The sequence below is a fragment of the Schistocerca americana genome, chromosome 1 (assembly GCF_021461395.2).
Source record: "Schistocerca americana isolate TAMUIC-IGC-003095 chromosome 1, iqSchAmer2.1, whole genome shotgun sequence".
Taxonomy (NCBI): domain Eukaryota; kingdom Metazoa; phylum Arthropoda; class Insecta; order Orthoptera; family Acrididae; genus Schistocerca; species Schistocerca americana.
This window is the reverse complement of record NC_060119.1, coordinates 1,085,402,043-1,085,425,507: the sequence shown is the minus strand read 5'-3', so window position 1 is coordinate 1,085,425,507 and position 23,465 is coordinate 1,085,402,043. Positions and strand designations below refer to the sequence as shown.

General features: G+C 42.8%; 1 protein-coding gene across 1 annotated transcript; it reads right to left on the bottom strand.

Moving 5' to 3' along the window:
- Positions 1-3,100: 3,100 nt before the first annotated feature.
- On the bottom strand, positions 3,101-20,872 carry LOC124596498 (mucin-12-like). The gene has a single exon (XM_047135660.1). The coding sequence runs from the start codon at positions 20,870-20,872 to the stop codon at positions 3,101-3,103; it is 17,772 nt and encodes a 5,923-aa protein (XP_046991616.1).
- Between the last annotated feature and the right edge of the window lie 2,593 nt (positions 20,873-23,465).

Genomic DNA, 23,465 nt, shown 5'->3' with positions numbered 1-23,465 from the left:
AATAATTCATACAATCACCGAAACGCGCTTCTGTTAACTGTGTATGAACGATGGTTGTCCAGATACGTATTCAGTACACTGCAAGAATACCAGCGTAAATATTTCCGAGGACTAGGATTTCGTTCTTTATCCTGCCTCCTGACAATAAGATTCAGTATGATCCAGAAGGAAGACTCGTCAATGTCGAGCTAGTTGAAGACGGAACACCAGTTTAGCAGGAGAAGCGTGAGTGAAGTGAACGCCAGTGGTCGTTCGTAAAGCAGCATATCAACATTCATTTTATTTCTTGATTTCATTTTGACCAGTGTTTATTAACATTTCGTTATATGTCAAAGATCAAAATCGCAACTGTGTCCAACATTTAACTATCTTTTATCTCAGTCAGATACGATGACTGAAACAAAATATGTGACGTTATTGCTGCTTACGATTAAATCTTAGCATGCAGACATTTTTGATAGGCATTTCTTACATTTGTTATAATGTACCTCGCAGCTATGAATAACACTCACAAATACCTACCTAAAAACCTGAAGCTTCCAGTTCCCCCGAAAGCATCGTGTCATGCCATAAACTCAATGAGACCCTGAAATCAGTGAGAACCATTCTGATCCATGATTATTCAAGGCACGTCCGTAAGTCAAAGTCGTAGAGGCTGATCTAAGATGTATGCAAAGTGCGCAAATCTTGCTCCACGGTTTCCTGCATTTAGTGAGTTGGTCTGAGGTCCGTAGACTCAGTTATTAGTAAATTAATACTGTGGTGGCCAACTTTATTTTGAACGCACTTACGAAACTTGCATTACTGCAACACACTGAAGTGCTTCGTCGTCTTACGCGAATACACTTTATTTATCAAATATTTACCCTTTCGCTATCTTTAAAATTATTAAACTTTACAGTTTAAATAAGACTTTAGGTTAGTTTGCAAGGTATTTTTGGTAAGGAAATGTTTTTAACACTACACATGTAAATAATTCACAGTCACAATTATCAAACTTTTCATTTAATGAAGATTGTTACACTTTAAAGCAGGTACTGCTGCCACAAAATTGATAATTTACAAGATCTGAATCGTTGCACATCAAGTCTTCCTTTATCTCTGATATTAAACGTCGAAGTACGACTTCAGCGTTACTCTCCCACACGACGACGACGACACGAGTTACCAGGATCTTCTTGCAAGTATACCATGGTGATCCATGCAGGACGCACTCTCGACGCCGTGGAAAATCTTGTGTTTCCAAGAAGCAGAACTGAAAGCTCATAGGACACTCCACCAGTAATAATGTATTCGCTACTGCATACCGTATGGCTACGAACATGACGGTTGATCAAGCGCATGTCTTGATGGCAGTTCAACAAACAAATTTCCCCAAGTTCGTATTCAGTTTCTGGCAGCTGGCACTCAATAAGTAAGAAAATATAACAGAATTATCACAGCATTTCGTAACAAATCTAACTATGGTTTTACCATTACATGTCTGTATGAAATCTCAAGGATAAGTAAGTTTCTACATTGTATCATACATATTCTATAGCGTTCATAATAGTAGTTCAAAGTACAAGATCCATACTAAGAAATCGATGGCATCGAGGACCAGACGAGCTTTTCGAGGAATGGTGACTTCTACGGGGAAGCAGGATTTTGAAAATTCTCTATAGTGGAAAAGACACATGTTGGCTGGGTAACCTAACGTTATCGAAGGTCCGTAATCATACTAAGAATTACATTTATGATAGATTCTGAGGTCGCATATTACAGCGTTTTTTCTTTGGTTCATAGTGTCAACAGTGAATACACACAAAGTTTTCAGAACGTCGTCGGATTTAGACTCATGATTGGGATTGTTGACGGACATTATTCGATGTCATTCGGCACGCCACCATGCCTACGACACTCAAAAAATGTCCTTGAACCGGCTTTAGCTGAAGTTTGTGAAAGGACGATGGGACAAAATATTCCTCTTTTCCGAACGCCTTGACATCATACCAGAATAGTCTTACACATTAATCATAGACTCTTTTTAAAAAGCTAAACCGCATAAATATATAACAGCTCATAGACTGAGATTCAGACAAAATCATTAACATTACGTCTTTGCGTAACACTCTTTTCCATAGACGCGTAACATTAACAAAAAAACACAGTACATTTCTTCAACAGTAAACAATGTTTGTTTCGTATGCATTTAACATAGCAACTGTCAAAGAAAGTAATCAGAAATAACAATAAACGACGCATTACCTAGCCAAAAAGCAAAAGAAATTAAAAATTTATACATAAGATAACATCAATACCACTGTTAATTTTATCACCAGATTTACGCAAGCTTAAGAAAAAAATTAAGACCAAATTACTCCATAAATTTCTGATTACTGTTACACGCCTAAAATCAAAATATTATGCATGATTTCAAACGTTTTGTACTGTCGTGTATTCTTCCTGCCTACTATGCAAGTCTTGCATGATTCCAAAGTACTTTATAAGCAAAAAATTACAAAAACAATATTTCAGGTACAAAATTCCTTTGCCGCTCTCCATCGTGTGACTTGGAGTGGACAATTAAACGACAATACTAAAAGACCAGAATCATATTGTAAACGATAAGCTTGTTACTAAAATAGCAAAGTATAAGTTAAGTCATATAAGATCTGGCACATTAAATGTAACGTTAACTTGAAGTTTATAAAACTGTGTATCTTTTTATCTTTGTATCTTTCTCTTTTTTTTATCTTTGTATCCTTTTATATACATGGTATAGTTGCTTCATAGATGAAACTTTAAGTTCCAAACTACTTGACTTTGTAGAGGTTCGAGACCATCATTCACAAATCTGGCATTTAACTTACTTTTCCAGACTTCATCTGTGGGCAACAATCTCCAGTTACCATTTCGATGTGGTACTAATATCTGTCACAATGCACTCCTCAGTCTACAGAGACCAGTAAGATAGTTACTTAAATAAAAGCGCCCCGATGTTCATAGAGAAGCCGGCGGGATTGTGTCCACTCTTAATGCTATGATCTCTTACCGCAGTTATCACAATTATTCTTCTTGATGATATTTCATCACTACACAGATAATAACTTTATTGACTCTATAGGCTAACTTCCTTCAAAGAATTTAAAGCTATGGGACACTGTTGAGAAAATAACCTTAGTAATTTGTTTATAATACCAAAATTATGTCGCACGAAGGACACTTCCTTTTGTGATAAAGCGCCACCAACCGTAACTCCACCAGAACCACCGTAACTGAAGCTACTTGTAGTATCTGTTTCAGCATGTGCATTTGCTAAACTGTGTATGTATTGACTTGGTACACTACCTGTACTCAAGGGAAACGGTTGTAATGCAGAGGAAACTTCAGCATCTGTATTCACTGCACTAAGTGCATTCTGACTTGGTACACTGCCTGTAGTCAAGGGAGATGATGATATTGCAGAGGACGTGTCAGAATGACCCTTTCCCAAACTGTGGGCGTTTTGAATCGATACACTTAATGTAGTCCAGGGAGATGGTGGTAAAGCAGAGGAAGCTACAGCATGTGCATTTGCCAAACTGTGTGTGTTCTGACTTGGTGCACTTCCTGTAGTCAAGGGGTATGGTATTACTGCAAAAGACGTTTCGGCATGTGTATTTGCTAAAGAGTTTATATTCTGACTTGATTCAGTTCTAGAGGTCCACGGTGGTGGTGCCACTGCAGAGTATGTTTCAGCATGTGCATATGCCGAAGTGTGAGTCTTATGACTTGGTGCGTTTTCAGTAGTCCAGAGAAATGGTGGTAGTGCAGAGGAGGTTTCAGCATGTGCATTTGATAAGATGTGTCCAAATTGACTTGGTACATTAATTTTACTCAAGGAAGATGGCGGTGCTGCTGAGGAACTATCAGCAGGTGCATTTGCCGAACTGAGTGCATTGATACTTGGTACACTTCCTGTTGCCCAGGGAGATGGTGGTATTGGAGAAGGAGCTACAGCATGTGCATTTGCCAAACTGTGTGTGTTCTGACTTGGTGCACTTCCTGTAGTCAAGGGGTATGGTATTACTGCAAAAGACGTTTCGGCATGTGTATTTGCTAAAGAGTTTATATTCTGACTTGATTCAGTTCTAGAGGTCCACGGTGGTGGTGCCACTGCAGAGTATGTTTCAGCATGTGCATATGCCGAAGTGTGAGTCTTATGACTTGGTGCGTTTTCAGTAGTCCAGAGAAATGGTGGTAGTGCAGAGGAGGTTTCAGCATGTGCATTTGATAAGATGTGTCCAAATTGACTTGGTACATTAATTTTACTCAAGGAAGATGGCGGTGCTGCTGAGGAACTATCAGCAGGTGCATTTGCCGAACTGAGTGCATTGATACTTGGTACACTTCCTGTTGCCCAGGGAGATGGTGGTATTGGAGAAGGAGCTACAGCATGTGCATTTGCCAAACTGTGTGTGTTCTGACTTGGTGCACTTCCTGTAGTCAAGGGGTATGGTATTACTGCAAAAGACGTTTCGGCATGTGTATTTGCTAAAGAGTTTATATTCTGACTTGATTCAGTTCTAGAGGTCCACGGTGGTGGTGCCACTGCAGAGTATGTTTCAGCATGTGCATATGCCGAAGTGTGAGTCTTATGACTTGGTGCGTTTTCAGTAGTCCAGAGAAATGGTGGTAGTGCAGAGGAGGTTTCAGCATGTGCATTTGATAAGATGTGTCCAAATTGACTTGGTACATTAATTTTACTCAAGGAAGATGGCGGTGCTGCTGAGGAACTATCAGCAGGTGCATTTGCCGAACTGAGTGCATTGATACTTGGTACACTTCCTGTTGCCCAGGGAGATGGTGGTATTGGAGAAGGAGCTACAGCATGTGCGTTTGCCACACTGTGTGTGCTCTGAATTGGTACAATTGCTGCAGCCCAAGGAGAAACTCCTATTGCAGAGAAAGTTTCATCATGGGTGCCTTTGTTCCGACCTGGTACACTTCCTGTACACAACGAAGATGGTGCAATTCCAGAGGAAGTTTCCACATGTGCTTTTGCTGAAGTGTGTGTGTTCTGACTTGGTACACTACCTCTAGTCCAGTGTGATGGTTGTATGCCAGAGAAAGATTCAGCATTTGATATTCCCGAAATCTTTTCATTCTGACTACGTATAGTCCCTGTAGTCCAGGGAAATGTTGGTATTGCAAGGGAAGTTTCAGCATTTGCATTTGCCATACTGTGTGCATTCTGACTTGGCACAGTTCCTGTCGCCCATGGAGAAGACGGTAGTGCAAGGGAAATTGCAGCATGTGCATTTACTGAACTCTGTGTATCCCTAATTGGTACACTTTCTGCCATCGACGAAGATTGTCGTGTTGCAGGAGAAGTTGCAGCATGTGCAACAGCGGAACTTTGTGTTCTTTGATGTGGAACACTTCCTGTAATCCAAGTAGATGGTGGTACTGCAGAGGAAGCTTCTGCATGTACATTTGCCGTATTTTCAACGATCTGATTTGATATATTTCCTGTTGTCCAGAGAGATGATGGTATTGCAGAGAAAGTTTCAGCATGCGCATACGCCAAACTCTCTGTATTCTGATTTGGTACACTTCCTATAGTCAAAGGAGATGGTTGTAAAGCAGGCGAAATTTCTGCATGTGCTTTAGCTGAACTGTAGGTATTTGGAGTGGATACACTCCCTGTAGTCAAGGAAGGTGGTGCTACTATAGAAACACTTTCCTCATGTGCATTTGCTGAGCTCTCTGTGTTCTGACTGGGTACTCCTCCTGAAGTCATGATTGATGGTGGTATTACTGAGGCTGTTGCAGCATGTGCGGTTGCCATAGTGGGTCCAGTCTCAATTGGTACACTGCTTGCAGTCCACGAAGATGGCGCCAAAGCAGCAGATGTTTCAGAATGAGCACTTGCTGAGCTGTGTGCCTTCTGACTTGGTATATTTCCAGTAGTCCAAGGTGATGGTGGTACTGCAGAGGAAGTTGCAGCATGTGCATTTGCCGAGCTGTATGCATTCTGAGCTGGTACTTCTTCCAAGGTCAAGGGTGATGGTGATACTGAAGAGGTAGTTCCAGCTTGTGCATTTGCTGGGGAGTATGCATTATTTATTGGTACTTCCACCATAGTCATGGATGATGGTAGTACTGCAGGGTAAGTTTCAGCCCGCGTATTTCCTGAGCTTTGAGCATTGTTACTTGGTATTCTTCCTGTAGTCCAGGGTGATGATATTGCAGAGAAAGTTTCAGCATGCGCATTTGCCAAACTCTCTGTATTCTGATTTGGTACACTTCCTATAGTCAAAGCAGATGGTTGTAAAGCAGGGGAAATTTCAACATGTGCTTCAGCTGAATTGTGGGTATTTGGAGTGGGTGCACTTCCTGTAGTCAAGGAAGGCGGTGCTACTGTAGAAGCACTTTCAGAATGTGGATTTGCTGAGCTCTTTGTATTCTGACTGGGTGCACCTCCTGAAGTCATGATTGATAGTGGTATTACTGAGACTGCTGCAGCATGTGCGTTTGCCGTAGTATGTCCCGTCTCAATTGGTACAATGCTTGTAGTCCACGAAGATGGTGCCAAAGCAGTTGATGTTTCAGAATGAGAACTTGCTGAGCTGTGTGCCTTCTGACTTGGTACATTTCCAGTGGTCCAAGGTGATGGTGGTACTGCAGAGGAAGTTGCAGCATGTGCATTTGCCGAGCTGTATGCATTCTGAGCTGGTACTTCTTCCAAGGTCAAGGGTGATGGTGATACTGAAGAGGAAGTTCCAGCTTGTGCATTTGCTGGGGTGTATGCATTATTTCTTGGTACTTCCACCATAGTCATGGATGATGGTAGTACTGCAGGGTAAGTTTCAGCCCTCGTATTTCCTGAGCTTTGAGCATTGTTACTTGGTATTCCTCCTGTAGTCCAGGGTGATGATATTGCAGAGAAAGTTTCAGCATGCGCATTTGCCAAACTCTCTGTATTCTGATTTGGTACACTTCCTATAGTCAAAGCAGATGGCTGCAAAGCAGGGGAAATTTCAACATGTGCTTCGGCTGAACTGTGGGTATTTGGAGTGGGTACACTCCCTGTAGTCAAGGAAGGCGGTGCTACTGTAGAAGCACTTTCAGAATGTGGATTTGCTGTGCTCTTTGTATTCTGACTGGGTACACCTCCTGAAGTCATGATTGATAGTGGTATTACTGAGACTGCTGCAGCATGTGCGTTTGCCGTAGTGTGTCCAGTCTCAATTGGTACAATGCTTGCAGTCCACGAAGATGGCGCCAAAGCAGCAGATGTTTCAGAATGAGAACTTGCTGAGCTGTGTGCCTTCTGACTTGGTACATTTCCAGTGGTCCAAGGTGATGGTGGTACTGCAGAGGAAGTTGCAGCATGTGCATTTGCCGAGCTGTATGCATTCTGAGCTGGTACTTCTTCCAAGGTCAAGGGTGATGGTGATACTGAAGAGGAAGTTCCAGCCTGTGCATTTGCTGGGGTGTATGCATTATTTCTTGGTACTTCCACCATAGTCATGGATGATGGTAGTACTGCAGGGTAAGTTTCAGCCCGCGTATTTCCTGAGCTTTGAGCATTGTTACTTGGTATTCCTCCTGTAGTCCAGGGAGACGATACTGCAGAGAAAGTTTCAGCATGCGCTTTTGCCAAACTCTCTGTGTTCAGATTTGATACACTTCCTATAGTCAAAGGAGATGGTTGTAAAGCAAGGGAATTTTCAGCATGTGCTTTAGTTAAACTGTGTGTATTTGGAAAGGGTACACTTCCTATGTTCAAGAAAGGCAGTGCTACTGTAGAAGCAGTTTCAGCAGGTGCATTTGGTGAGCTGTGTATGTTCTGATTGGGTACACCTCCTGAAGTCAAGACTGATGGTGGTATTGTGGAGACTGTTTCAACATGTGCAAGTGCAAAACTGTGCGTTTTCTCGTTAGGTACACTACCTGTACTCCAGAAAAACGGTGGAATTACTGCTAAAGATTCAGCATGTGCATCTGCTGAACTGTGTGCTTTCGGACTTGGTATACCACCTGTAGCCATTGGTGATCGTGCTATTGCAGAGTATGCTTCAGCATGTGCATTTGCCGAGCTGTAGGCACTTTGGCTTGGTATTACTCCAATAGTCATGGATGATGATGGTATTGCATAGGACGTTTCAGCCTGTGCATTTACCAAACGCTCTGTATTCTGACTTGGTACACTTCCAGCAGTCAAAGGAGATGGTTTAAAAGAAGGGGATATTTCAGCATGTGCTTTAGCCGAATTGTGTATATTTGGATTTGGTAAACTCCCTGTAGTTAAATAAGGTGGTCCAATTGCAGAAGTGCTCTCAGTGTCCGCAGTTGATGAGCTGTGTACATCATGACTAGGTACATCTCTTGAAAGTATGGCTGATGGTGGGATTGCTGACGCAGTTGCAGCATGTGCATTTTCCATGATGTGTATATTCAGACTAGGTTCACTACCGGTAGTCCATGGAGATGTGGCTGTTACAGCAGATGTTTCAGAATGTGAATTTGGTGTACTGTGCGCCATCCCACTTAGTACACTTCCTGTAGTCCAGGGTAATGTTGGTACTGCAGAGGAAATTTCAGCATGTGCAGTTGACATACTGTGCGTTTTCTCACTAGGTGCACTACCTGTAGTCCAGGAAAATGGTGGAATTACTGCTAACGATTCAGCATGTGCTTCTGCTGAGCTGAGTGCTTGCGGACTAGGTATACATCCTGTAGTCACTGGTGATGGTCCTATTGCAGAATATGCTTCAGCCTGTGAATTATCTGAACTAGAGGCACTTTGACTTGGTACTTTTCCGATAGTCATGGATGATAATGGTATTGCAGAGGGTGTTTCAGCCTGTGAATTTGCTACGCCCTCTGTTTTCTGACTTGGTACATTTCCAGTAGTCAAGGATGATGGTTTTAAAGCAGGGGAAATTTCAGCATGTGCTTTATCTGAACTGTGTATGTTTGGAATTGGTAAATTCCCTGCAGTTAAGGAAGGTGGTCCTATTGCAGAAGCACTTCCAGCATGTGCAGTTGATAAGCTGTGTGCATTATGACTAGGTACATCACCTGAAAGAAAGGCTAATGGAGGGATTGCTGAGGCAGTTCCAGCATGTGCATTTGCCATGCTGTGTGCATTCGGACTGTGTACACTACCAGTAGTCCAGAGAGATGCAGTTGCAGCGGATGTTTCAGAATGTGAATTTGCTGTACTGTGTGCCTTCTCATTTAGTACACTTCCTGTAGTCCAGGGTAATGTTGATACTGCTGAGGAAATTTGAGTTTGTGCATTTGCCATACTGTGCGTTTTCTCAATAGGTGCACCACCTGTAGTCAAGAAAAATGGTGGAATTACTGCTAATGATTCAGCATGTGCTTCAGCTGAACTGTGTGCTTTCGGAATTGGTATACCTTCTGTAGTCATTGGTGATAGAGCTATTGCAGGGTATGCTTCAGCTTCTACATTGGCTGAACTGTAGGCACCTTGACCTGGTACCCTCCCGATAGTCATGGATGATGATGGTAATGCAGATGAAGTTTCAGCCTGTGCATTTGCTAAGCTTTCTGTATTCTGACTTGCTACACCGACAGTAGTCAAAGGAGATGGTTTTAAAGCAGTGGAAATTTCAGCATGTGCTTTAGCTGAACTGTGTATGTTTGGAGTTGGCAAATTCCATTTAGTTAAGTAAGGTGGTCCCACTGCAGAAGCACCTTCAGCATGTGCAGTTGATGAGCTGTGTGAATTATGACTTGGTACATCTCCTGAAAGAATGGCTGATGAGGGGATTGCTGAGGCAGTTCCAGCATGTGCATTTGCCATGCTGTGTGCATTCGGACTGTGTACACTACCAGTAGTCCAGGGAGATGGTGCAGTTGCAGCAGATGTTTCAGAATGTGAATTTGCTGCACTGTGTGCCTTATCATTTAGTACACTTCCTGTAGTCCAGGGTAATGTTGGTACTGCTGAGGAAATTTCAGCTTGTGTATTTGCCATACTGTGCGTTTTCTCACTAGGTGCACTACCTGTAGTCCAGAAATATTGTGGAATTACTGCTAACGATTCAGCATGTGCTTCTGCTGAAGTGTGTGCTTTTGGACTTGGTATACCTCCTGTAGTCATTGGTGATGGTGCTATTGCAGAGTATGCTTCAGCCTGTGCATTGGCTGAACTGTAGGCACTTTGACTTGGTACTTTTCTGATCGTCATGGATGATGATGGTATTGCAGAGGATGTTTCAGCCTGTGCATTTGCTAAGCTCTCTGTTTTCTGACTTGGTACATTTCCAGTAGTCAAAGGTGATGGTTTAAAAGCAGGGGAAGTTGCAACATGTGCTTTAGCTGAACTGTGTATGTTTGGAGTTGGTAAATCCCCTGCAGTTAAGGAAGGTGGTCCCATTGCAGAGGCACCTTCAGCATGTGCAGTTAATGAGCCGTGTGAATTATGACTTGGTACATCGCCTGAAAGAATGGCTGATGATGGGATTGCTGAGGCAGTTCCAGCATGCGCATTTGCCATGCTGTGTGCATTCAGACTGTGTACACTACCAGTAGTCCATGGAGATGGTGCAGTTGCAGCAGATGTTTCAGAATGTGAATTTGCTGTACTGTGTACCTTCTCATTTAGTACACTTCCTGTAGTCCAGGGTAATGTTGATACTGCTGAGGAAATTTGAGTTTGTGCATTTGCCATACTGTGCGTTTTCTCAATAGGTGTACCACCTGTCGTCCAGAAATATGGTGGAATTACTGCTAACGATTCAGCATGTGCTTCTGCTGAAGTGTGTGCTTTCGGACTTGGTATACCTCCTGTAGTCATTGGTGATGGTGCTATTGCAGAGTATGCTTCAGCCTGTGCATTGGCTGAACTGTAGGCACTTTGACTTGGTACTTTTCTGATCGTCATGGATGATAATGGTATTGCAGAGGATGTTTCAGCCTGTGCATTTGCTAAGCTCTCTGTTTTCTGACTTGGTACATTTCCAGTAGTCAAAGGTGATGGTTTTAAAGCAGGGGAAATTGAAGCATGTGCTTTAGCTGAACTGTGTGTGTTTGGAGTTGGTAAATTCCCTGCAGATAAGGAAGGTGGTCCCATTGCAGAAGCACCTTCAGCATGTGCAGTTGATGTGCTGTGTGAATTATGACTTGGTACATCTCCTGAAAGAATGGCTGATGATGGGATTGCTGAGGCAGTTCCAGCATGCGCATTTGCCATGCTGTGTGCATTCAGACTGTGTACACTACCAGTAGTCCATGGAGATGGTGCAGTTGCAGCAGATGTTTCAGAATGTGAATTTGCTGTACTGTGTGTCTTCTCATTTAGTACACTTCCTGTAGTCCAGGGTAATGTTGGTACTGCTGAGGAAGTTACAGTTTGTACATTTGCCATAATGTGCGTTTTCTCACTAGGTGCACTACCTGTAGTCCAGAAATATGGTGGAATTACTGCTAACGATTCAGCATGTGCTTCAGCTGAACTGTGTGCTTTCGGACTTGGTATACCACCTGTAGTCATTGGTGATGGTGCTATTGCAGAGTATGCTTCAGCCTGTGCATTGGCTGAACTGAAGGCACTTTGACTTGGTACTTTTCCGATAGTCATGGATGATGATGGTATTGCAGAGGATGTTTCAGCCTGTGCATTTGCTAGGTTCTCTGTTTTCTGACTTGGTACATTTCCAGTAGTCAAAGGTGATGGTTTTAAAGCAGGGGAAATATCAGCATGTCCTTTAGCTGAACTCTGTACGTTTGGAGTTGGTAAATTCCCTGCAGTTAAGGAAGGTGGTCCTATTGCAGAAGCACTTTCAGCATGTGCAGTTGATGAGCTGTGTGAATTATGACTAGGTACATCACCTGAATGAATGGCTAATGGGGGGTTTGCTGAGGCAATTCCAGCATGTGCATTTGCCATGCTGTGTTCATTCGGACTGTGTACGCTACCAGTAGTCCAGGGAGATGGTGCAGTTGCAGCAGATGTTTCAGAATGTGAATTTGCTGTACTGTGTGTCTTCTCATTTAGTACACTTCCTGTAGTCCAGGGTAATGTTGGTACTGCTGAGGAAGTTACAGTTTGTACATTTGCCATAATGTGCGTTTTCTCACTAGGTGCACTACCTGTAGTCCAGAAATATGGTGGAATTACTGCTAACGATTCAGCATGTGCTTCAGCTGAACTGTGTGCTTTCGGACTTGGTATACCACCTGTAGTCATTGGTGATGGTGCTATTGCAGAGTATGCTTCAGCCTGTGCATTGGCTGAACTGTAGGCACTTTTACTTGGTACTTTTCCGATCGTCATGGATGATGATGGTATTGCAGAGGATGTTTCAGCCTGTGCATTTGATAAGTTCTCTGTTTTTTGACTTGGTACATTTCCAGTAGTCAAAGGTGATGGTTTTAAAGCAGGGGAAATTGAAGCATGTGCTTTAGCTGAACTCTGTATATTTTGATCTGGTAAATTCGCTTTAGTTAAGGAAGGCGGTCCAATTGCAGAAGCAGATTCAGCTCGTGCAGTTGATGAGCTGTGTGCATTATGACTAGGTACATCTCCTGAAACAATGGCTGATGGTGGGATTGCTGAGGCAGTTCCAGCATGCGCATTTGCCATGCTGTGTGCATTCAGACTGTGTACACTACCAGTAGTCCATGTAGATGGTGCTGTTGCAGCAGATGTTTCAGAATGTGAATTTGCTGTACTGTGTGCCTTCTCATTTTGTACACTTCCTGTAGTCCAGGGTAATGTTGGTACTGCTGAGGAAATTTCAGTTTGTGCATTTGCCATACTGTGCGATTTCTCACTAGGTGCACTACTTGTAGTCCAGAAATGTGGTGGAATTACTGCTAACGATTCAGCATGTGCTTCTGCTGAACTGTGTGCTTTCGGACTTGGTATACCTCCTGTAGTCATTTCTGATGGTGCTATTGCAGAATATGCTTCAGCCTGAGCATTTGCTGAAGTGTAGGCACTTTGACTTGGTACTTTTCCGATCGTCATGGATGATGATGGTATTGCAGAGGATGTTTCAGCCTGTGAATTTGCTATGCCCTCTGTTTTCTGACTTGGTACATTTCCAGTAGTCAAGGATGATGGTTTTAAAACAGGGGAAATTTCGGCATGTGCTTTAGCTGAACTGTGTATGTTTGGAGGTGGTAAATTCCCTTTGGTTAAGTAAGATGGTACTATTGCAGAAGCACTTTCAGCATGTGCAATTGATGAGCTGTGTGCATTAGGACTTGGTACATCTCCTGAAAGAATGGCTGTTGGGGGTATTGCTGAGGCAGTTCCAGCATGTGCATTTGCCATGCTGTGTGAATTCAGACTTTGTACACTACCAGTAGTCCATGGAGATGGTGCAGTTGCAGCAGATGTTTCAGAATGTGAATTTGCTGTACTGTGTGTCTTCTCATTTAGTACACTTCCTGTAGTCCAGGGTAATGTTGGTACTGCTGAGGAAGTTACAGTTTGTACATTTGCCATAATGTCTGTTTTCTCACTAGGTGCACTACCTGTAGTCCAGAAATATGGTGGAATTACTGCTAACGATTCAGCATGTGCTTCAGCTGAACTGTGTGCTTTCGGAATTGGTATACCTTCTGTAGTCATTGGTGACAGAGCTATTGCAGGGTATGCTTCAGCATGTACATTGGCTGAACTGTAGGCACCTTGACCTGGTACCCTCCCGATAGTCGTGGATGATAATGGTAATGCAGATGAAGTTTCAGCCTGTGCATTTGCTAAGCTTCCTGTATTCTGACTTGCTACACCTACAATAGTCAAAGGAGATGGTTTTAAAGCAGGGGAAATTTCAGCATGTGCTTTAGCTGAACTGTGTACGTTTGGAGTTTGTAAATTCCCTTTAGTTAAGGAAGGTGGTCCCACTGCAGAAGCACTTTCAGCATGTGCAGTTGACGAGATGTGTTCATTATGACTAGGTACATCTCCCGAAGCAATGGATGCTGGAGGGATTGCTGAGGCATTTCCAGCATGTGCATGTGCCATGCTGTGTGCATTCGGGCTTTGTAGACTACTGGTAGTCCATGTTGATGGTGCAGTTGCAGCAGATGTTTGAGTATGTGAATTTGCTGTACTGTGTGTCTTCTCATTTAGTACACTTCCTGTAGTCCAGGGTGATGTTGGTACTGCTGAGGAAATTTCAGTTTGTGCATTTGCCATAATGTGCGTTTTCTCACTAGGTGCACTGCCTGTAGTCCAGAAATATGGTGTAATTACTGCCAACGATTCAGCATGTGCTCTTGTTGAGCTGTGTGCTTTCGGACTAGGTATACCTCCTGTAGTCATTGGTGATGGTGCTATTGCAGAGTATGCTTCAGCCTGTGCATCTGCTGAACTGTAGGCACTTTGACTTGGTACTTTTCCGATAGTCATAGATGATGATGGTATTGCAGAGGATGTTTCAGCCTGTGCATTTGCTAAGCTCTCTGTTTTCAGACTAGGTACATTTCCAGTAGTCAAAGGTGATGGTTTTAAAGCAGGGGAAATTGCAGCATGTGCTTTAGCTGAACTGTGTATGTTTGGAGTTGGTAAATTCCCTGCAGTTAAGGAAGGTGGTCCTATTGCAGAAGCACTTTCAGCATGTGCAGTTGATGAGCTGTGTCCATTATGACTAGGTACATCACCTGAAAGAATGGCTAATGGGGGGATTGCTGAGGCAATTCCAGCATGTGCATTTGCCATGCTGTGTGCATTCGGACTGTGAACACTACTGGTAGTCCATGTAGATAGTGCTGTTGCAGCAGATGTTTCAGAATGTGAACTTGCTGTACTGTGTGCCTTCTCATTTAGTACACTTCCTGTAGTCCAGGGTAATGTTGGTACTGCTGAGGAAATTTCAGTTTGTACATTTGCCATACTGTGCGTTTTCTCACTAGGTGAACTACCTGTAGTCCAGAAATGTGGTGGAATTACTGCAAACGATTCAGCATGTGCTTCTGCTGAACTGTGTGCTTTTGGACTTGGTATACCTTCTGTAGTCATTGGTGATGAGGCTATTGTAGAGTATGCTTCAGCCTGTGCATTGGCTGAACTGTAGGCACTTTGACTTGGTACTTGTCCGATAGTAATGGATGGTGGTGGTATTGTAGAGGAAATTTCAGCCTGCGCATTTGCCAGACTCTCTGTATTCTGACTTGGTACACTTCCAATAGACAAAGGAGATGGTTTTAATGCAGGGGAAATTTCAGCATGTGCTTCAGCTGAACTGTGTATGTTTGGAGTTGGTAAATTCCCTGCAGTTAAGGAAGGTGGTCCTATTGCAGAAGCACTTTCAGCATGTGCAGTTGATGAGATGTGTGCATTATGACTAGGTACATCTCCTGAGAGAATGGCTGATGGGGGGATTGCTGAGGCAGTTCCAGAATGTACATTTCCAATGCTGTGTGTATTCAGACTTGGTGCTGTACCGGTAGTCCATGTAGATGGTGCTGTTGCAGCAGATGTTTCAGAATGTGAATTTGCTGTACTGTGTGCCTTCTTATTTAGTACATTTCCTGCAGTCCTTTGTAATGTTGGTACTGCTGAGGAAATTTCAGTTTGTGCATTTGCCATACTTTTCGTTTTCTCACTAAGTGCACTGCCTGTACTCCAGGAAAATGGTGGAATTACTGCTGACGATTCAGCATGTGCTTCTACTGAACTGTGTGCTATTGCAGAGTATGCTTCAGAATGTGCATTGGCTGAACTGTAGGCACTTTGACTTGGTACTTCTCCGATAGTCATGGATGGTTCAGCCTGTGCATTTGCCGTACTGTGTGTTTTCGTATTAGTTGAACTACCTGAATTCTGGGAAAATGAAGGTTTAACAGATGATGTTTCATCATGTGCTTTTGCTGAATTGGGTTCTTTTTGACTTGGTACATTTCCTTTAGTCATAGGTGATGGTGGTATTGCCGCGGATACTTCAACATGTGCATTTGGGGACCTGTAAGAATTTTGACTTCGTACTTCTCCCATAGTTAAGAGTGTTAATGGTTTTACGGGATACAGTTCTGCCTGTGCATTTGCTGAACTTTGAGCGTGTTGACTTGGTACGATTCCTGTCGTCCAGGGGGATGTTAGTACATCATAGGAACTTTCAGCATGTGCATTTGCCTCACTCTCTGCATTCTTCCTTGTCACACTTCCTATAGTCAATGGAGATGATTGTATAGATGAGGAAGTTTCAGCCTGTGCATTTGCTGAAGTGTGTAAAATCGAATTTGGTACAGTTCCTGCAGTCGTGGAAGATGGTGTTACTGCAGACGAACGTTCAGCATTTGTGTTTGTCAAGCTGTCTGCATTCTTACTTAGTACAATAGCTGAAGCCATGGTTGATGATGGTATTGCTGATGCTGTTCCGGCATGTGCATTTGCCATACTTTGTGCATTCTGAATTGGTACACTAACTGTAGTCCAGGTAGATGCTGCTATTGCAGCAGTCGTTTCGGAATTTGTATTTGCTAAACTGTGTGCCTTCTGACTTAGTACACTTCCTGTAGTCCAGTGTGATGGTGGTACTGCAGAGGAAGTTTCAGCACGTACATTGGCTGAACTGTATACTTTCTTACTTGGTATTTCTCCAGCATTTATCGATGATGGTGATATTGCAGAGGAAGTTTCAGCCTGCACATTTGCCAAACTTGCTGTGTTCTCAATTGGTACACTTCCAATAGTCAAAGGCAATGATTGTAAAGCAGGGGAAATTTCAGCTTGTGCTTTAGCTGAACTGTGTGTGTTTGTAGTTGGTTCACTCCCTGTAGTCAAGGAAGGTGGTGCTACTGTAGAAGTTCTTCCAGCTTGTGCATTTTCTGTTATGTGTGCGTTGTGACTTGGTACATCTCCTGTAGTCCAGGGCGATGTTGGTTCTGCAGAGGAAGTTTCAGAATGTGCATTAGTGGAACTCTTTGCATTGTGATTTGTTGGATTTTTTATATTCATGGTAGTTTGCTGTAAGGCAGAGGAAGTTTCAGCATTTGTATTTGCTGAGCTGTGTGTATTCTCACTTGGTTTATTTCCTGTAGTCGACGAATATTGTGGTTTTGCTGAGGGAGTTGCTGCATGTGCATCTGCAGAACCGTGAGCCATCTTGTGTGGTACATTTCCTATAGTCCAGGGAGATGGAGGTACTGCAGAGGAATATGTGCCATGTGCATCTGCTGAACTGTGTGCAGTCACACCTGATAACCTTCCAGCTTTCCAGGTAGATGATGATATTGGAGACGAAGTCTCAGCATTTGCATTTACCGAACTCTGTCCATTCTGATGTGGTACACTTTCCAAAGTCATGGGAGATGCTGGTAAGGTAGAGGAAGTTGCAGCCTTTGCATTTGTTAAATTGTGGTTATTCTGACTTGATACACTTTTCGTAGTCATTTGAGATGATGGCGAAGCTACAGCATGCGCATTTGCCGAATTGTGTGCATTCTGATTTGGCACACCTCCTGTCGTCATAGGTGATGGTGGTATTGCAGATAAAGTTCCACCATGTGCTCCTGCTGAAGTCTGTGCTTCCTGGCTTGGTACGCTACTTGTAGTCAATGGAGATGGTGGTATTGCAGAGGAAGTTTCAGTATATGCATTTGCCAAATTTTGGGTGATTTGTTTCGGTGTACTTCCTGTAGTCAAGGGGGATAGTGGAATTGTAGAGTAAGTTCCAGCTTGTGCATTTGCCAAATTGTGTGCTGTCTGACTTGGTGAAAGTCCTGTAGTCCAGATGGATGGTGGTATTGCAGAGGCAGTTTGAGCATGTGAGTTCTCTGAACTCTGTTCATCTGGAATGGTTATGCTACCGATAGTCATAGGGGATGGTTGTAAGGTAGAGGATGTTTCTGCATGTGCATTTGCAGAACTGTGTGCGTTCTTACTTGGTACACCTACTTTAATCATCGTTAATGGTCGTAATGCAGAGGGCATTACAGCATGTGCACTTGCTGAACTGTGAGTATTCTGACTTAGTACATCCATTGTAGTCCAAGGAGATTGTGCTATTTTGGAGGATGTTTCAGCTTGTGCATTTGCCGTACTGTGCACATTCTGACTTGGTAAACTTCCTGTACTCCAGAGAGATGGAGCTGCTGCACCAGAAGTTTCAGAATATGCGTTTGCTGAAATGTGTGCATTCTGCCTTAGTACACCTCCTGCTGTCCAGGGAGATATTGGAATTGCTGAGGGTGATTCAGCATTTGCATTTGCCAAACTGTGTGCTTTCTGACTGGGTACACCTCCTGTGGTTTTGGGTGATAGTGGTAATGTGGAGGAAGCTGCAGCTAATGCATTTGCTGAACTATGTGCCATCTGACTTGATACTTTTCCGGTAGACCACAGGGATGATGGTACTACAGAGAAAGTTTTAGCATATGAATTTGCCGAACTCTGTGCATTGGTATTTGGCACACTTCCTACTTTGACAGGGGGTGGTTGTAAGGCAGGAAACGTTTCTGCATGTACATTTGCTGGGCTGTGTGTATTCTGACTTAGTACACCTCCTGTAGCCGAGGAAGATGTTGGTATTGCAGATATTGTTTCTGCATGTGCACTTGCTAGACTGTGTGCAATCTGACCTGGTACCCTTGCAGCAGTCCAGAGAGATGTTGGTACTGCAGAGGAAATCTCAGCATGTGCATTTGCCGAATTGTATGGGTTCTGACTTGTTACCCCTCTTGCTGTCATGGGTGATGGTATTGCAGACGAAGTTCCAGGATGTGATTTTGCTGAAGTGTGTGGTTTCTGACTTGGTGCACTACTTGAGGTCAAGGGATATGGTGGCACTGCAGAGAAAATTTCAGCTTGTGAATCTGCCACACTTTGCGCAATGGGGTTTGGTATACTTCCAGTAGTCCAAGGCGATATAGTAATTGCAGGGAAAGTTATAGTTTGTGCATTTGCCGAACTGTGTGCAGTCTGACTCACTACACCTCCTGTTGTCATGGGTGATGGTGGTATTGCAGACAAAGATTCAGCATGTGTATACGTTGAAGTGTGTGCTTTCTTACTCGTTACACTACTTGTAGTCAAGGAAGATTGTGGTGTTGCAGAGTAAGTATCAGACTGTGCATTTGCTGCACTGTGTGTTTTATGACCTGCTACACTTCCTGTATTCGAAGGTGGTTGTAATGTAAAGGAAGTTTCAGCATGTGCCTTTGCTGAACTCTGTGTTTTCTGATTACGTACACTTCCTGCAGTCCAGGGAGATGGTGACAATGGCGAGGAAATTTCAGAATGTGCATTTGTTGAAGTGTGTGTGTTCTGACTTGTTACACTGCTTGCAGTTAAGGGAGATGATGGTAGTGCAGAAGAAGTACCAGCTTGTGCATTTGCCAGAGTGTAGGCATTCTGAGTTGGTACACTTCCTGTTGTCCAGGAAAATGGTTGTAACACTGAGAATGTTTCAACATGTGCATTTGCTGAATTGTGTGTATTCTGACTTAGTACACTTCCTGTTGTTGTGGAAGATGCTGGTATTGCAAGTGAGGTTTCTGCATTTGCATTGGCTACAATGTTTGCATTCTGACCTGTTACTCCTCCTGTTGTCATGGATGGTGGTAGTACTGCAAAGAAAGTTTCAGCATGTGCATTTGCTGAACTGTATGCCTTCTCACTTTGTAGACCTCCTGTAGTACGTGGGGATTGTGTTATTGCAGAGGATGTTTCAGGTTGTGCATTTGCCATTGTCTGTGCGTTCTGACTTTGTACACTTCCTGTAGGCCAGGGAGATGGTGGTATTGTCACAGATGTTTCAGCTTGTGCACTTGCTGATGTGTGTGCATTCTGACTTGGTACACTTCCGGTAGTCCATGGGGACTGTAGTGGAGCATAAGTAGCTTCAGCTTGTGCATTTGTGGAACTACGTTCTTTCTGATCAGATACACCTCCTGTAATCCAGGAAAATTGTGGTATTGCAGAAGAAGTTTCAGCATGTGCATTTGCCAAACTGTAGGCATTCTGACTTGTTACACCTCCTGTAGTCCAGGGTGATGGTGGTGTTGCAGAGAATGTTGGAACATGTGCATTTACCAAACTTTGTGCAATCTGGCTTGGTACATTACCATAAGTCGAGGCAGATGAGGGTACTGCAGAGGAAGTTTCAGCATGTGCATTCGTCGAACTCTGTGCATTCTGACTTGGTGCCCTTCCTGTAGTTAAGGAAGATGCTTGTAAGGCAGAGGAAGTACCGTCATGTCCAGTTGCTGGAGTTTGTTTGTTCTGATGAGGAACACTTCCTGTACCTTCTACATGAATTGGATATTCGTGACTGTTTCCTGATGGACCTGGAGCTACCTGTACTTCTCCCTTAGGTGGACGCCTTGATAGTTTTTGGATGAGCCACGATGTTCCCTGTGTGGGAATTTCCTGGCTGTGTTTAGCCGTAGAACTTTGTGTGAGACTTACTGATGTTAGTTTAATGTCACCTGTCTCCTCTGAGTTGAAATCAGATGAATGAACAGAGGCTGTAACTGACTGTGTGTGTGGTTTTCCAGCACTGGTCCTTACAGAACTGTGGTCTCCAGAAGTGGATGAAAATGGAGAAAATTCTGATTTCTCCTTTTCTGGCTTCTTACTACCGTTGGTTGTATTTACTTTAGCTTGTTCTTCTAATTTTGCAGCTTGAACATTTTCAGTTTTTATACTGCCAGTGATACTTCCATCTTTCGCTTCTAGAGAGACTGAAGCTAGTTTAGGTTCTTTGAATTTACAGTAACAAATTTTGTCGCCCATGTCAACGACGTGCTCTTCGGTGAAAGCTTTGTGTTGGAGAATATGGTCCTGAACTTCCAACCATTGAGCTTGCCGCCTCTGATGCTTTTCTGTAAGGTGTGAAACCTGCTGGTGCAGACGTTTCGCCTTTTCGTACATACCTGCACTCTGTGTCTTTTTTATGTCTTTTTTCGAAGTGGTCATTTCGTCTGGTGTGTCTTGTCTACTATGCTTTGATTGCTTTAGCTGTTTGTCCAGTAGGTCTGATGAGCTTTTTTCTGAAACAAATCAACAATGAATTACCAGTTAAAAAGAATTAAGATGGCTTATAACTGTGCCTCACAAATCCCATACCAGTATATTCAGAAAACAGAAATAAATTTTCTGTGGACCATAGACAGACTTTAGTCTCTTACCCACAGAAGACATCTTCATCTATGAAGAGTAATTTCCCAGAGAATTTCTACAGAAAACTAGAGGCGATAGAGTGAATTTGCGTCTGAACACAAAGGTTGTTTAGGAAGTTTTAAGTCACTCCGCACTCATTGTCCACCACACCGTTGTTGTCTCCAGTTATTAAATCTCTGGTAGAGGAGCGCTTATACCCTCATCTCCTCCAACAGCACTGCACGCAGACACGGGTTCTTAAAGCAGTGGCACGATTGTGCTTTGTCTAAAGCACACTACAACTGTGGGTCATGATAAGATTGATGAAGAGACACACTGAAACCTTAAAGGGCAAGGGAAAAAGAAGGATACATGCATTGCTTTCAGCGAGATATAAACGAATACTTATTATCCATTCCATTTTCCTCATATAACTCGGGAAGGAGCTGATCTCTCTCAATTCTTCGCGTTTTCCTGCGTTGGGGGGGGGGGGGGGGGGGCGCGGCGGGACACTATATCAGGTGATCGACAACTGCCATAATGAATATATTGTAGAAGAACACAACATTGTTTCAGATGATGCAGTTTCCTTCTTAATAACCAGATGTTATTAAAATCATTCAGACATATCCGTCAGATCCATATCCAAAGTATTTTTGCTATTGTACGTCTGTCTTGTTTAACAATGCCAACTCGATATGTGTTTCTGATTGTGACACACCTCTCGGAAGGACATGAGTCATTTTATTCTCGGTATTTCTCTGATATTTACGCATTGCTCTATCCTTTTCCTATTTTTCCATCCAGTATGTGAAACTGAGATGAACGTATGAGTGTTTCCTAAGTGTATCTGTTGTCTGCTAGTGCAGTTTTGCTGGTAGTGGCAGCTTACGCAGAAAAGCAGAGAGGTTTGACATGACCATGAGCGGGTAGTCACGGTTAGGTTGGCAAGCGGACACTCTGGTGATCTCTGGTGGCGACCCCCACTACAGGGGTTGGTGAGGGAGGTCACCACTCGTCAGGCCTAGAAGCACACCTTGACGCAGAGACAGGGTAATGGTGGAATTGTCTTCAGGCAGTCTGTGAATGGAGATATTTCAATTTACTTAGTGTCTCATGTTCATATTTAACTATCTTAATTTCAGCATATTAGATATTAGGGGGAAACCAGACTGTTTATAGCAGAGGTAATTTCGGATGAAAAGTTTTATGGTCTCTAGAGGGAATACTTTGTCTATGAGAGTGCTGGCTACCACATGGTGTTTAGTAAAAAGAACATAATACATTCCGATGCATGTAGTAAAGTGCAGTTGCTTCCAATGTGTAAAGTGAAATCGCAGACCATCACAATGTGAAGTGTGGAACAGAACTGTATGCTTTTCATAGTATTTACGGACTCGAAATTTGTTCGGCTTATTTGTTCAGTCTGGATGCCACAAGCTCGCTGGAAGAAATTTTTATCTTTCTTCCAATACTCATCAGCAAATGGTTGCACCTTGAGTGATTATAAAATTTATGTGCAAGTTTCCGATTGAAAGGTAATTTTTCTCATAAAAGGGATAGGATTTCTTTGCATGCACGCTAATGTGTTCAACCACGTTCCGCTCAGATTGCATCGAAATTTATTTCTCTGTCAATCACAGGATAGAATTAAAATTACAGAGCAGAGAGAACACTTATACAGGTGGATTATTTGCCGTCATTTTGGAGTAATGCAATCCAATAGATTTGGTTCTGGTTTGTCATTTGTCCTGGATTGAGCTAAGACTGAGTGAACGAGTGTTTGATTATGGAATTCCTATACTAAACTTCTTGCTTCATATGCAGATCACGGCCTTCCCTGCCACTATTTAGTGTATATAGCCAGGTGAATATAATTTTTATGTTAAGTATGGACCATGCCCTTGCATTATGTTGGTAAGTGTAGTTTTTTTGAGTATTCGAATCAAATCAAATGTGCTTAATGTATAAATCATTTGCATGGAATATTTAAAAGAAGCCGAAGACTTTCATATGACAACGCCATTTGAATCCTTCACGCATTTATGAGAGAGTAAGATAAATTTCGCATGAGTAAAATTATGTTCGATACTATGACCCTATTGTTGAACTATTAAAAAGAAATAAAGTTATCTATTGCAATTTTATAGAGAGGTGATTATTAGGTGGAGATCGTGATAAGTGAGTGTTACATTAGCTAAGAAATTAACAAAAGTAAGTGTGTTAAAGTAACAGTGTATTTGATGTCAGACTGCAAATTAGGTACACATCGCACCGCGACTCATTGCCAAAATTGGGACTGCTGCCTAAATTATTGGTTAACAGCAACCATTTGCTTGATGTACCCTGCCAAAGGATTAAAGAACGGTAGTTCGGAATTTCTGATAGACTGAGGTGAAGGATAGAGGTA

Coding starts and splice junctions, on each gene's coding strand:
- LOC124596498 (XM_047135660.1), bottom strand. CDS start 20,872: ATGACCACTTCGAAAAAAGACATAAAAAAGACACAGAGTGCAGGTATG.